At 40.6% G+C, this 15,061-nt stretch overlaps 2 protein-coding genes across 15 annotated transcripts; one reads left to right on the top strand and one right to left on the bottom strand.

Moving 5' to 3' along the window:
• The first annotated feature begins 127 nt into the window (after positions 1-127).
• LOC147129252 (uncharacterized) lies at positions 128-14,330 on the top strand. 12 transcript variants are annotated; one of them, XM_086016469.1, is made up of 12 exons: positions 128-1,450; positions 1,538-1,583; positions 2,167-2,283; positions 7,438-7,528; positions 8,544-8,699; positions 10,204-10,406; positions 10,486-10,659; positions 10,829-10,966; positions 11,265-11,381; positions 12,226-12,353; positions 13,332-13,450; positions 13,905-14,329. In XM_086016469.1, exons 7-12 carry the CDS (start codon positions 10,512-10,514, stop codon positions 13,915-13,917), a joined length of 663 nt encoding a protein of 220 aa, XP_085872595.1. In that variant the 5' UTR covers positions 128-1,450; positions 1,538-1,583; positions 2,167-2,283; positions 7,438-7,528; positions 8,544-8,699; positions 10,204-10,406; positions 10,486-10,511; the 3' UTR covers positions 13,918-14,329. The 12 variants fall into 12 exon arrangements, with proteins under 12 accessions (XP_085872595.1, XP_085872584.1, XP_085872587.1 ...); XM_086016458.1 differs by having other exon boundaries at positions 10,204-10,659; XM_086016461.1 differs by having other exon boundaries at positions 8,544-8,722; positions 10,204-10,659.
• On the bottom strand, positions 156-9,361 carry l3mbtl2 (L3MBTL histone methyl-lysine binding protein 2). 3 transcript variants are annotated; one of them, XM_086016450.1, is made up of 18 exons: positions 9,264-9,361; positions 8,491-8,911; positions 8,293-8,410; positions 8,079-8,212; positions 7,445-7,514; positions 4,279-4,358; positions 4,059-4,176; positions 3,639-3,773; positions 3,441-3,526; positions 3,020-3,269; positions 2,603-2,667; positions 2,360-2,464; positions 2,129-2,273; positions 1,536-1,618; positions 1,208-1,442; positions 875-934; positions 605-793; positions 156-505 (listed from the first exon to the last, which is right to left on the bottom strand). In XM_086016450.1, exons 2-18 carry the CDS (start codon positions 8,839-8,841, stop codon positions 435-437), a joined length of 2,295 nt encoding a protein of 764 aa, XP_085872576.1. In that variant the 5' UTR covers positions 8,842-8,911; positions 9,264-9,361; the 3' UTR covers positions 156-434. The 3 variants fall into 3 exon arrangements, with proteins under 3 accessions (XP_085872576.1, XP_085872577.1, XP_085872578.1); XM_086016451.1 differs by having other exon boundaries at positions 7,481-7,514; XM_086016452.1 differs by lacking the exons at positions 7,445-7,514; positions 8,079-8,212; positions 8,293-8,410; positions 8,491-8,911; positions 9,264-9,361 and adding exons at positions 4,988-5,063; positions 5,294-5,398; positions 5,764-6,821.
• Positions 14,331-15,061: the final 731 nt, after the last annotated feature.

The following is a 15,061-nucleotide window of genomic DNA, read 5'->3' as shown; positions in this document are numbered from 1 at the left end:
TGTCTCCGAGTGAGCGGCGCTGTACTTCCATTTTCGCCTGTTAGCTAAGAGCAGTGGCAATCCAAACTTGAATAGCAGCCTGTGCGAGACCCCCGCTTTTGCACCACCCCCACCAAAACTGATTAAAAAAAAAAAAAAAGACACACACAATGAAGTTGACCTTATGTTTTCTTTAAAATATACTGAATCATAAACAGATAAAGCAATGGAAAAACATAATTACTATTGAGAAAAAAGATTTTTCTTTTTTTTTTTTTTGGTCTGTCTTTTGTCTGTGATTCCGTCCCAGCCTACTGTGTCCAGTTCCATTATGTCCACTACTGGCCTCAGCTCAAAAACAGGTTTTCTTTGGGGAAAAGGTAAAAAGATAAATAAATAAATAAATCAGGCATCAACTGATGTTTCACAGTCCCTCTGAAAGTCTTCTTGAAGCGTTATGTTGGAGCTTGACTGGAGATCAGGGTCTCCATTTCCACCTCCTCCACTTTCACTTCCACTGCAGCGACTGAAGAGATAAAAAAAAAAAGAGATAAAAGTCAGCTGCTGGACATAAATACGATCGATATGTCTAAAATATATATCCATCCAGCTTCTGTGCACTTACTTTCTCGCTCCTCTGGTTCTCTTTTGGGTTCAACAAGGGGCATGTTCGGAAGACATGTCATGTTTTTCGTTCGCGGAGGTTGGACAGTCGCGTTGCACGAAGGCGGTTTTTCATCCTCATTGTAGTCGTCGTCGCCGTTGTCCTCTTTTGCTTGAAGCAGCTGCGAGCGCTTCTTTGCGTTCCTCCGCCCTATAAAGTAAAGTAACATGACGCACTGGCATGAAAAGATGTATTAGAACAAATTGTATGATGGCGAAAGGGAGAACTTACTTTTTTTCCTAAACAAAGGCACCTTCGGCTTCTTGGTCTGCACCACATAGTTTTCCACAACTGGAGACACAGAAAGCACCGCAGTCGGTTTATTCTGTTTAAATGTATGTATATATATGTATATATACACACATGACTTAGAGCATTGTTTTAAGAGGGTGACGATATACAGTATAATTAAAAAAATCTTATCACCATCAAAAAATAAATAAATAAAAGTTTTGTATATAGTCTGCGGGTGGTTCTATAACGCTCTCCACCCCGACAAATGGGTTTACTGTACTGTGAGATAAATGCCTCTGTGTCAGTGAAACTTGCATTGCAAGCATTTACCAAGTCCAGGGGGCGGCTGGAGCTGGTAGCCGGTGAGCTCACACCATCCAATGGGGTAGAGGTCGGGGGACTCGTGGTCGACCCACTGATCAAAGTCATCGTCCCAGCCGTCGAAGTGGATGAGGAGCAGCCGTCCCACGCAACGCTTCACCGTGGCCACGCACACCAGACGCGGCTCCATCAGGTCCACTGCTTCCAGTTTCACGTTGGGGGAGATGCCATGACCTGGAAAGTCCTACCCAGGTGCAAAAAGACGGGGGGGTTGTTGTGAATTCAAATTTAGACCAATTGCACATTCATCTATTAAGAGTTACTTTTCATTCCTTACAGTGTTGAACAGATGTGGAGGTGCAGCTGTTGAATTGGTCCCCTTGAGGTAAGTTTCCCAGGTGAAGGTCTTGAGGTCAAAACCTGTCAGATTAACACTCAGGATTAGCATCTTTAAATTAGGATGAAAAGTCTTTCCAAATTCAAGCACTTTATTCATATTTTTTTTACACTCCCGGACATTAGAAAAAATATATATACAGATACAACTCAAAGTAGATGTTTTGTAATAACTGTTTCGTAATTTTTATATCAATATTATAGCTAATGAAACCCCTATTTCCTCAATTCACTAAGAAATTTGAATTTTATGTATGAAACTAATTCAAATGATTTTTAGCCGTTACAATGCAACAATCATTTTAGAAAATAAGAATTTGAATCGCCCTTAATTTTTAGAATTCTCTGTGATGTCACCAATTTACAGTGTGTAGGTATATTTTTTAATCTTGTGCGCGCTTGTTCTTCCTTGCACCAAATCACTGAAACATACAAAACGTCTGGGTTCATTTAACATAAAGCTCCTGATACAATATTCTGTTTTTGTTTTTCTGTGATGAAGAAATATAACGCGTAGAATATATTCACAAATACCACGCGGCACGGTGAGAGGGATGTTATTCTTTTTGCAGAAGTCTTTGGGTAGAATGGCGTGAGAGGAGGCGTGGTAACAGAACCAGTCAGTAACGAGCGATGGCCCGCTGTCGAAGCCGACCATCAGGTAGCCGTCTGACAGCACCTGTGAAAAGGTACATTGAGGATACACATCTTGTCTCCAATATGTTTCTGCTGAACACATTTTTTGGGAAGTAGAAAAATGTCAACCTTGTGTATAGTCGCCACGCAGATGCTACCCAGGTTTAGAGGGTCGATGGCCTCTATCTTCATTCCCTCCTCAAAGAAACACCCGTCCATGTAGACAAACCTGGGCTGGAGATGACATGAGAGGGAGTTGAATGTTAGACAGAGTTTAGGCATTCATTTAAAAAAATAAATAAATCAGCAATGAAATATGCATTGTTTTATCACAATTTTCATATTTTTTATGTGAACCAAACAAATATTTACCTTTTTAAAGAGGTTGTATGTACTGTCACAATTACCCTTCAAACCAGCACCTGGAGATTTCACACCTGCGAGACACAAAAAAAAACCAATGGTTATACCATGATTCTTATTCTACAGCTACGCTAAATAGTAAACAAAAGCAGAAAACAAAGAGAATTACTTTTATGAAGTAATCTTTTAACTTCAAAGTACCCAAAGTGCTTTTATCTCCTTTTGCCACAATGATGAAAGTAATATTGTCAGAATAGAAAAGTAACAGCTAATTTCCAGTTATAATTAACTCTTAAATTAAATACATTAGGATTAAAACTAACAACTGATTTTAATCATTAACCCATTAACCTTTAGGTGCAATACATTGCAATTGATTAATGTGTAGAGACAGTTTTAATGGTCAAAGTGTGTATGTCGACTCACTGGGTGTTTTGATGTCATGACCCACTTGTTTGGACCAACCGATCGGGTGCAGGAGAGGACTAGCCAGGTGGCACCAGAAATCCGTGATCACGTTTTCAGGGGAGTCGCTCTGGTCCGTGTACAAGAGGCGTAAGCGCCCGCCGGTAATTGACGCTATGACGGCCTTGCGGGTGCGGCTAACGTATTTGGGGTCCACCACCTCGACGCGCATGCCCACTTTGAAGGACTCCTGCTTCAAGCTCTCGTTCAGCTAAAAGAAAAAAAGCGGCGCATCGTACAATCAAATCCAACGCTGACTTCATACTTTGTTCATTACGGATACTTTATGTATAACAACTGGAAAAGCATTCTAATGGATCATATCTACATCGCCACTGCTACTATTATACTGAGTACGTGTGTCTGTTTTCACGCGTTTTACCTGAAGGTAGAACTCAACAGGCAGCGTGTGGGCCCCCACCAACTTTTTCATCAGATACTCTTTCCAGTCAAGGATGTTGGCCACATCTACAACACACAAGTTGTCAAAACACATTTATTGACACTTCATAGCCAACACAAGAGCTTTATCAAAACAATCTGCCTTTGCAAAGAAAATGCCCCAATTGTGCATGCTCACCTTGCGGAGGCACCAGGAGCTTGCCGGTCATGGCGCACCACCCGATGGGGTGCAGCTCGCCTGAAACGAGGCTGCACCAGAAATCGCGGCCGCTGTCATGCTCGAAGCCCTCGTATCGCAACAAGGCTTTGTATCCTGGCATGGGTAAAGACAATATATTAAACCATTTTAGTGTAGCGTCGTCGTACAGACAGACTTGTTTGAACTGGACCAAATGTGTGTACCATGTGTCCTTTTTTTGAAGTAATTATTTTTAAAATCAAACTATTTGTGGCCGGCAATGCTGCAAGCTTCAATTCCATATTTGGCCTGATTGCCGCTATCTATCAGAGCAAAGGTAACAATTTGAGCAATTGCATTACAGAAGTTACAAAATGCGGGACCTATACATTTATGGCACCGATGGGAACATGTGCGCACCTGCAATTTGTATGACAGTAGCGATCCAGTAAACTTTAGTGGGCAGGACAGCGTTGGTGTTTAAGACTTCTACCTTCATCCCAACACTGATGTCGTCCCATTGAGCACACATGGGAGCCTGTGGAAGTCAGAAAAAAATAAAAAAATAATTTAGTTTCTATTTTGTGCAACAGTTTTGGATGCTCACAGTTTTAGATTCCACCATATTTGATGTACTCACATGTCTGAAGCAGGAGACAGACGCCCCCAAGGATGTTTCCTTCTCCAAGTAGTCGCCCCATTCAAAAAGTGCAACAGGTGCTACGGATTACAAAGAAAGTTACATTTCCAGAGGGGGGGGGGGGGGGAAAAGACCATATTTTTCAGACTATAAGTCGCTGCAGTCAGTAAAAATGCATCATGAAGAAGTGGGTACTTTCACTTTACTTTTCAACGAACTCACGCAAACTGTCGACCTTGCATTGGAAGTATGCTTTTTGTTTTTGGCATAAAGTTTTTCGTGCTCTGATTAAGAGGCATCTGCGTTGCAAGAAATGTTAACACCAAGAAAATCTTCCCGAGTTGATCTGTAATCTGCAGAAGATGCTTTTTTCCCCCTGGCAGACATTTGTGTTCAGTCTTTCAGTTAATGTTTACAGTGAGTGGGACGAAAACAAAACACAACTTAATAGTTTCTTATTATTATTATTATTATTAAGAAACAGTACAATTACAAATAAGATTCCAGGGATTACTTTGAAAAAAACATGATTAAAAAGGTGCGTTATCAGGCCACATGTGATACGGTAGTCAGCTGAAACAAGCGCTGGGAGTGCGACATGGACCGTGAAGTGTTTTCCGACTCGGCATCGAGTATGGACAATGAACAGTCTAAGGGTGAAGACATTTCAGATCTTGAATGTATGCATAACCATCGGTTTGAGCCCAACCTGGATGAAGGGGCTTGTGCACATCCTGGGCCGGGGTCGCCTTCAAACTATGAAGATGGCTGTTACCAGCCTCAAACTGCAGAAGCGGAGCATGAGCACAACATATTTCAATAATAAATGACGTTGAAATACAGTCACATTTTCAAATAGACCTATAAAATACAGGTCCGTAAATGGGTGCCTTCTGCAATTTCATTCTTCAAAAAATATATATATATAGTAAATTACATGTACATTATCAAATTGAAAACAAGGTGGAGGACAAATCGTTGTGGTTTAACAATTCATCATTTTGCATATCCTCACATTTCGCATGGCCACACCAGTTTCATCAACCAAGTCTGCTTCAACACGTGTCGACTGTGTACCACTTTCGCTCCGCTCATATTCCATGATCAACTCATCCACCAGCTGAAAGAAAGTTTGAACTTTGTTGATTTGGGTATGAAACCTTCAAAACTGAAACACTGACTTAATAGTTCAGCTTTGTAAACCGCTACGTTTTCATTGGTTAGCAGTATATTCATTTTGCATCAGCAGTGTTGCCGTTGCATGTACTTTCTACTTACTCCATTGGGGGATGATGGCTATGGGTGGTCTTTTTTTCACCTCTTTGTTATAGAGGGACAATAAACATTTCAAGAATAAAATGTAAATGCACCCAATTATAGCCAAAAAAATTCATCCCATTGATAGTCCCAACGACATAAGGTCAGGAAGGAAAGCAAAATACGAGCAAACATGCCTGCGTGCGTGTTACCAGTTTGAGCGGTTACCTGTTCACTTTGTCTTTTATTAATGGCTGTCGATCGACGCTTCTTTCCAACAAGTGTTTTTCCAATTCTCCGATCACCCCTCGGAAACAACGTCGGGACAGCCGTTGGCAAAAGTAACATTGGGTGTTGCACACTACAACCGAGTGACTGCTTCAGTGCCGGGACCATGTCGAAACAGTCGTCTTCAAAGTGTGCGCTGCACAACACCGACGTAGGAGTGGGCGTCCAATGAACTCTTGTCCGTCGAACTTGCTTTGACCATTGTTCGCGTAAAACCGGATCTTTGGGGAACCGAAACAGGCACACGCCATCCTCCCGCCGGTTCGAACAAAAACCGGCAACGCAACTTGACGGCATAATCCAAATGAAGCTGAAGAAAAACACACGTGCACAGCTGCACACTTTTCAGCCAGTGAATCCACAACAATGTGGTCCGCTGATGTCATATCCGCCTTCTTCACGATTTGCCAGTAGCGCTGACCCATGCAATTCGAAAACCATGCAATGTTCGGTTCATATCCATTCATTTGAAGAAGTGTTAATTTCTACTTGGATATTAAAGTGTTTCATAAAAATATGTAAGAATTGGATCCCGCTCTAAGGTGAATTCATTTTCAGTGGCACAGGCTGTGCACGAATTGATGGTGATTACTCATATTAACTCATTCTGTACCAGACTTTTTCAGACCCACTGCGAAATGACATATAATATAATATGTCCTTGGGATAGAATGAGTTAACATTAGGACTGGCCGTTAAAAAAAAAAAACACCGGATCAAAATTTTCTGATTCGAATCATCATAAAATATGGAATTATTGTCATAGGCACTCCATTTCAGAAGGAGGCGGTAATGCACTAAACATAGTAGCCAACCGCCAAAAGAAAGTAGAAGAAGAAATGAAAGCACACGTCGTCGTCATAGAAACTAATGTGTGACTCTATCTTTTTTCTAAATTATTGTTTGCATTTTCAAAATAAATAGAGAATACAATTAACCATTTCTGTGTTCTGGAGCCTGCGTGCTCATTCTCTGCTTCTGCAGCTTGAGGCTGGTCACCACAATCTTCAGAGTCTGAAGACGACTACGGCCCAGGATGTGCTCAAGCCCCTTCATCCAGATAGGGCTCAAACCGATATGGCTGGATAAATTCCATGTTTGAAATATCTTCGGCCTGAGACTGTTCGTTGTTGGCAAATTCAAATTCCACTCGACGCCGAGTCGGAAAACACATCACGATCCATGTCGCACTTCGCCAAAACCTAGTGCTTGTTCAGCTGACTTCCGGAATCAAAAGTGGCCCGATGATGTCATGCACGCGCTGGGTCAAACAAGGCGCCGGAGCCAGTGAGTTGCGCAATTCTCCCCAAAAATATCAAGTTTTCTGCATCTTTTCGGATGCTAATGTTGGATTTTTTTTTTTTTTTTTAGTATTCAGAACAATCAGCGTTCTGGCCATAACGACTTGGTATTCAGTGGTTTCCATAACAAAATACGGACATCATAAAAAATGTAATTGTAGTCTTTAAGTCTTATAGTCTGAAAAATATGGTACTGTATATATTCAAGTATCAAACATAAGTACCGTACAATGAGCAGTTTGTACAATCATCAGATGAGTGAGTGTGTGTGTGTGTGTGTGTGTGTGTGTGTGTGTGTGTGTTTTGTGTGTAGCTCTCACCATCCAGTACTGCCGAGCGAGCTTTGGTGAACTTACTAAAGACTTTGGCCTTTTTTGCAAGAGGATTTTCCTGCAGGGAAAGAGGTACAGTCAGTTGATTCTGATTAAAACACAACTCAGTTTTTACACTGTACGGTACACATACATTTGCATTCAGGCTGCATTGTAATATACTCTACTGAAGCCGGGGTTTTCAAAACAATTATGCGAATGGGAATTGATGCCAAGTCATGAATTTAAAAGTCATGCCAACGTTTGAATACACAAAATAAAATTTGGCTCCAATAAACTCAAGGTGCCATTGTACCATCAAATCTAATAACTTAAGTAAACATTGGCTAACATAAAAGTCGCATGGATCAGTTTAAATTGGCTGGTTGGGGGGCTTATATCCCCCAACACAATGCAGTGACCCAGTCTGACGTTTCATTCCGTGCTACCTGTCGCTGCGATGGTCAACCGCGGCAACGTTTCATTAAAAAAAAAAAAAAAGTTTGACCACAAGAGGGCCCATGGGTTTACAAAACCCTACGTTACGTACGCCACTGCACTCCAAGTTTATAAGTGACTGAAGGACTGAGTCACAGGAAATGGGAGAGTTGTAATGCAAAATACATACTGAATGATTTGTTACCTGCAGGCGTGTCCGTGTGGCTGACTTCTTGAAGCGGGAAGCAAAGGAGCGTGAGCAGGCTATAGTACAGAAACGCTTGCTTTTTGAGTAAAAGCTGCTCCTGCAGCCAGCTGCGCCACACGTCTCGCACACCGCTGTAAAAAAAATACAATTTTATTTTTTTCCCCCATGTTCTACCCTTTATATGATTTTCCTCATTCTAGAGAGCTCTAACCTGTTTTTTCCACTTTTGACTGTTCTTCTTCTTGTCCTTGTTTCTGACGTTCCTCATCACTTGCCCCATCTGTACTATGCGACCTTAACGGTGCTATTTCGTTACTTTTTGAAGGAGTCTGAAAAAGACGCATATTACACAATTGGAAATCTTAACGCTGTTCAGTGAACTTTTCTATACAAAACAATAACTACTTACTGTAATATTACTCTCTTTTGGTTCTGCATCAACGCTCCACTGTTTGATCGCAGGGAGGCAATTAATACAGCCAGTGCCAGAGCAGGAAGAGCAGTGCGGACGGACAAACACAGTGGGAACCGCTCCAGGTCTCAGCTTCGGAACCCCTAAGGGTGATATGGACTCAAAGTAGTCTTTACCAAAATGGTCGCTGCAGAGGTGACAGTTGGGTGAGGCAAACCAGTTGCTGCGAGTACGCTGAACTTGCTTTTCCCATTTTCGAAATTCCTCGGGGTCTTTGGGGAATCGAAAAAGGGTCACATTGTTTTCCGCAGTTTTGCCGCATCCGTACGCCACACAGTGGTAAGGCATCCTGTATTCTGCTCATCCAATGTGGTTGACAGAAGACAACATCCTTCAGGCGGAATGATGTTCTTAAATTCTGTGAATGAACCCCAATTATTGGGTGTTACGGTGTATTAAGAATCATGTATGGCTAGTGCAGCGGGAGAAAGGTTTACACGACGGACATCATGCAATTCATTTAGTAAAAATTAACAATGAATAATTCTGCACGTACGTGGATTACATTTTCTTTTTTTCATGCGTTAACCATCAACTTTAAATGCTGCAAGCAGTCAGGCGCAGGGAACAATTTTAACAAAAATCAACTACGTGCTGCAGTCACACAATGCGCACTGCTAATGGTTAGCGTCACTGAATTGGGAGCCGCCAAACGAAACATTCTCATAAGATCGTAATAATTCCCTGCATTTATATTTTAAGTGACTTACAGAAATGTTGTGGTAAAGTTGTTTACTGGCGGATACACAGACGGTCGCATACGTTTGACGTCATCATTGTTATTCGCCTGTATTCTCGCGAGTCCACGTGCGTTTTGGGACCAGAGGGGCGTGGGATTTGACGTTAAATAAATTATTCTATGTAAGAAAAAACTAGATTATCCCAGTTGTGGCAGAAAAAAAAAATCCTGCTAGAAAGGAAAAACTAATTCGGTGTGCTCACGCGATCTAAATATAAGTACCACACCCGATTGATTGTTCATATAATCAATCAAAAATAATTTCACTAAAGGTGAACCAACATTCTCAACGACAAACGTGAAAAGGTCCGTAGAGTTGCTGTTCTTCCAAAAATGCACACAGTGGCGCTCATGAATTACAATGTTTGGGATAGAAGCTGCAGCTTGAGAAAGGGCTATTGCTATTGCCGGACCTCATTTAGTCATCGTCAGTGTCCTGTGCATGCACTTTTTCAAAACTATACTTAAAACCTTATTCTGGTAACATGGCTCTGTGTATGGTGCATTCGAATGCGTTGTGAGGGCCACTTTTGTGAAGTTATTTACACTAAGTAAGCTAACATCAACGTTAACATCAATTTTGCAGGTAATGCAAGTAAACATTTTTTTTGTATTTTTGAACAGCCAGAGTGAGTATAGTCTCTGTTCCAGATTTATTGCATCAATCAATGTCATCCCTGCATTGCAATGTTAAGGTTTTTTTTTTTTTTGTCATTTAATACAATGCATTCTGCAAATTGCGCATAAGTGTAAGTGTAAATTGTTTGTTTATATGTGCCCTGCTAATGGCTGGCGACCAGTTCAGGGTTTATCCCATGTGCACCCAAATGGGATAGGCTCCACTTCACCTGTGACACAAATGAAGATGGATGTATATTTTAGTAATTATTTCCCTTCTTCTGTTGCATTAGGAATGCCAAGATCAACTGTAAAACAGTGCGTATCTTGCCTGCAGCACGTCCCAGTCGCGTGCAAGGTATGCAAACTTTGTGGAACTCAACAGCCCATGAAGAAGAAAATCCAGAGGGCTCAAGAAAAGGCCACCAGGGAATGGGCAACAAAACTCAGAAAAACGGGTAATGCGCCAAAGTTAGTGGACACAGTCCGGATTCTTGTAAGTTTAGAAAGCCCTACAGACACATTTTACTGTACATCTGGAAAGGGTTATATATGTACTTGGATAATGTTCCTAGTATGTTTTCAGGATCATAAATTCAAGATGGTGGGTTTGCATCCTCTTTTGCTGTACGGGTATGCGAAAAAAGACAAGGTGTCCTGTGGTTACCTCTATGGTTTGGAGGGAGTCACAGCTAAAGAACTTGAAATTGTCGCAGCCATTAAAGATTTATATCAGAGTCTCCTGGAAGGTTAGTTCGCATATGCCACTGATGCAAGAAATGTACTAAATTGAGGTTGTAATTCTTTTTAGTACCGGAACAAAATAGCAAAACATTGAAACAAAGTGAATGAATACAATATTACAGTATAACCCTGAAACTAATGGTAATGCTCTGTATGTATCTCTTTTTCGCCCAGTGATCATTCAAAGGGAGAAGGAGGCCCACATTGGCTGCCTGATAGACAATGAAGGACCGAGGGAACCCGCTGGGTCTTCTTTGGACACCAGGGTCAAAGAGGAGGATGTGGCCTTTCCTGTTATTTTAACACCATGGGGTGAGGCTGACAAACATAAAGTCCAGCAGTTGTATAAAAATAAGTCATTTATAAAAATCAAAAAGAAGCATATATCATTGGAATGTCTGCTTACATATATAATTTTCTTTACATGTATTTTATTTTATTTCTTTATTATACCGCCTGTTATAAATGCCAGATTTTAGATTGATGTCTGTCCCGTCACGCTATATGACACGTATGCTCTCTAGATTGCTTTAAGCTTTGTGCTGGTGTATTTTATTTACAGCTCTTTGGCAGACCAATAAAAATAAATCCATATTATACTTTATTATAGGCCCTGCACCTTTGTCATCCACCATGGCCTCCTCATCTCTAGGACCAACTCCTCAAGTGTCTGCAGCATCACCCGTAAAATGTGGTGCCAAACTGTGCTTTGCACCAGAGGAGTCTGGTAGGGAATCATGAAACACTCTTGGCATCATAATATTAGCTGCTCCGTGCAACTGTATGTTCGTATAAGTGAATATTGATAGATATGACAGATGTTTGGAATGAGCTAAAATCGGAGGAAAAACATCTTTTCTGTAAAAACAAGTATCCAGAAGAAGCAATAGGTTTACTGTATAGATCCCCCAGATGTTATAGCAACAATAAAAACTTTAATCACGCTCTTGCAGAGTGACGCAAATACAGTAAAAAAGTTAAGCTGCATAGAGTTGTACAGGTGAGGCAGGCTGTAAAATATTTGTGGCTTGGAAGTACAAACCTTGGGTCAAATGTTTCCAACATGTTAAATGTGAAAATAGTTCCACTCGTGTTGTCTGTTAATTAAACTAGTCAGTCGCCTTTTTCAAACATGGTTGCGAGAGAGTTTGAAAAGGTCACTAATTATAGCAACTAAATTGCTGAATTGGCAACACTGATTCTCCTTTCGCAAACTAGCTACTTAGTGTTCCTAACCATGTTTGTTAGTGTAGATAGTGCTCACCCACAGGGACGCACTTTGAACTACCGAGGCGTTAACTGCGTTTAAAAAAAAAAAAAATCGGCCTGACAAATAAATTTGAATTGATTATACGATCAGCTTTGCCTCTAGGTCGATATAGTCAGTAAATATTGAACCCTGAGACACCCTGTAACAGCACAGTTTGGGGCTTTACTATGAGCTAGATCACATAAACAATAAAATAAAATAAAAAAACACAGTAATTCTGCTGTGTAGCCCGACATGAATGAAATATGATCGAGATGTCGTTATAAAGATTCATTTACTAAGACTACTATTTTTCCCACAGTAATTCAAAGGGTAAAGGATCCTCAAACAGTCTGTCTAAAGGATTCAGGCGGACCGGGGGAGTCTGTCGGATCTCCTTTGGACCCCAAGGTCAAAGATGACGATATTGCCTTTCGTTTTGGCCTTGTGGTAAGGGAGATTATATTTAATATTTCTGGATACAAACAACACTCTTTAGGCGCCACCCATGGATGAGGACTATTTGAATGGATAATGACAGTTTGCATTGACAAGCTTTACTTTACTTTCCTGGCAGACAAACAGAACAAAACTAGTAAAGATGTGTTAATTCCACACTCTACAGTAGATCCTGCGCCTCTGTCCTGCATCACAGCACTCTCATCTGCAGAACCAACTCCAAAACAGCCCATAGCAGCCACCCAAAAGTCGGCTCCCAAACTGTGCTCTCTACCAAAACAGACTCGTAAGACCTCATGAAATTGGTGTGCCGTCAATACAGTTGACTGCGCTGTATTATGATACCAACCAGTAAACATGGGAATCCTCTGAATGTATAATTATGAAGATGATGCATGATTATAATCATACTGGATTGACTAAATAAATACCTTTTCACTCAGTTATAATTCAAAGAGAGAGAGAGAGGCCACTAGTTGAAACACTGCATTCTGATTAATTTTGCGTTTGTGGAATATAAGTTAAGCAGCAAAATGCACTCGTTTTTAGCCATCTCTGGGGGCAGCCATTTTGTCTTGTGTCGACTGAAAATGACATCACAACTGCTCACAACCACCAATGACGGCTAACCTGTTTTCTGAATCTGAGCCGTGATTGGTGGTTGTGGGCCTGCTGGGAACATATTGTTTGCGTTGACTTCCGCTTGAAGGTTTTTGGGTAAAGTAAAACATTCAGCACCAAATTTTCTGTAAACCATTTATCCATTTTAAATGTAATTTATCCTCATTCGGGTGGAGGGACTGATTGACAGCTAATCTCAGGGAACACAGACAAATAACCAAACGCAATATTTATCAAAATGCCCCTTTTCAACTAGTGGGCTTACATAGAACATATTCTTGAAAAAAAAAAAACAGTTTGCGTTGATTCCTCTTTAAAGATTTATTTCCAATTTTCATTGTCCATCAGACCTCAAGGCATCAGCAACGGTCTCCTCAGCTCCAGAAGCGCAGTCCCCCCCCACCCGTCTTCTCACTTTCTCCACAAGTCTGCCTCCATCCGCACGTGTTCTTCACCAAAGCAGACAGGTACGACCTCATTAAGAAATCTTGACAAGAACGCTGCTCAACTCAGCTCATCTTTATTGACCTTTATAATTTACAACAGTAGTTTGTTCCATGTTGATCAATAAATTAACTGTCTCGATTAGAGTTGGTATCTAATTGAGGGGGGGGGGTTGCAAAGGTAAATTTGTAAAATGTTTTAATTCTCTGGTTTTGTTTCCTGGCAGATAACTGTCTTTTTTTTTTTTTTTTTACTGTTAATGGGTGCACATCAGCGGCGATAGCATATATCAGTAAACGTTAAATATGTTGTAATTTCTGCCAAAAGCAGCTCATTAATGCATGCGCACATAAATGAAATAATGTGAAATTAGAATGAATTTATTGTCACCAATAACTAGCAGTGAACAATGGAAAATTGATGCCTTGATACTTACTGAAATGCATTTCTTGATTTGTCATCTTTTGCGTTTTGCAGCCACATGGTATGAAATAATTCTGAAGTGGAAGAGGACCGCATGAAATGACAGAACTGATGTTGTATTCATTTTTGTCAGTGTTTTGTGCTTGCATGTCAGTTTTGTAGATTGTGTCTCGTCTTGTAGCATTACTACAGTATGCATTTAAGAACATGTACAGGATATATTCTTTTTTTTTTGGTTTGTTTTTATAAAATTGTTTTTCAAAACCATTTTTTGTCTCATTTTGTTTTTTTAAATTGTTGTGCCGTAACAGATTTGAAGGATATCCCTCTTGGAATACATCTTAATTAGTCACCGGTCCTTTGGACAACATAGCCACATTTGTACATATTCACATTTTGTATGTTTTTGGTAAATTTATGGCATTTTAAACAAATGACACACATTCCCACTAGCTCCACTTGAATCGTGTTTTCATCCACGTGTATACTGCAGTGTGTGACAAAATCCAGATGGCGGGATACACTGTGGCTCTCTGCGACCATGTCTAGTTGATGAATGTTATCAGTGATGGTGTGACTGCAACATTCCATGGGCTGCTGCTCTCGATGACCTCATTGTCTTGATATCAGCTCTGCAAATGCATCAAAGTAAATAAACGCACAAGCATTGACACCCCCCCTTGTGTATTGGCGGTAAAATCCAGACGACGATTCCCTCCAAAACAGTACTCACGTTCTAGAATATGTTCTTTCAACTGATAATCCCCAAACTTTTATTTTTATTGTTCAACGTCCACACAAGAAATATCTTCATTTGTCGTTGCAGCAGTGACACTACAGGGAAACTCAACGAATGCTAAAAAAAAAAAAAAAAAGTTTCAGTGGTTCTCAACAAAAGGATGGTGCAAGGCTCACCACTCTGTGACCACCGCATTAATGTTCTTCTCAGCCAGGAACTGTCAGATGCTCAGGTTGTTGTGAACGCCCGCCTCCTCTTGCACACTGAATCAGGCAGACGCAGCAGAATGTCTTTGTTGGTTGATAATCCATATGGAAAGGGAAAATTTGCAGTTTTGGTTTGAAATATACCTTTGTGACATCATTCCTGGAATTTCTCTGACACACCTCGTACAGTGTAGATTAACATGTAACAGTGATTGCATTAAAAAGACCGAACATTGTAAATTACAATTTTAATAACTATTTTAACA

Source organism: Filicampus tigris, chromosome 19 (genome assembly GCF_054856515.1).
Source record: "Filicampus tigris isolate MCC_2025a chromosome 19, RoL_Ftig_1.0, whole genome shotgun sequence".
Lineage (NCBI taxonomy): Eukaryota > Metazoa > Chordata > Actinopteri > Syngnathiformes > Syngnathidae > Filicampus > Filicampus tigris.
This window is presented reverse-complemented; position numbering and strand designations above follow the sequence as displayed.

Bases quoted from the DNA above. Each gene is read 5' to 3' on its own strand.
- l3mbtl2 (XM_086016450.1), bottom strand. From the start codon at position 8,841: ATGCCTTACCACTGTGTGGCGTACGGATGCGGCAAAACTGCGGAAAAC. The intron at 2,274-2,359 runs GTTGACATTTTT...ACCTTTTCACAG, and splicing joins GCGTGGCGACTATACACAAG to GTGCTGTCAGACGGCTACCT. The intron at 794-874 runs GTAAGTTCTCCC...TTTACTTTATAG, and splicing joins GCCTTTGTTTAGGAAAAAAA to GGCGGAGGAACGCAAAGAAG.
- LOC147129252 (XM_086016457.1), top strand. From the start codon at position 9,882: ATGCAAGTAAACATTTTTTTTGTATTTTTGAACAGCCAGA. The intron at 9,922-10,203 runs GTGAGTATAGTC...CTGTTGCATTAG, and splicing joins TGTATTTTTGAACAGCCAGA to GAATGCCAAGATCAACTGTA. The intron at 10,967-11,264 runs GTGAGGCTGACA...ACTTTATTATAG, and splicing joins TGTTATTTTAACACCATGGG to GCCCTGCACCTTTGTCATCC.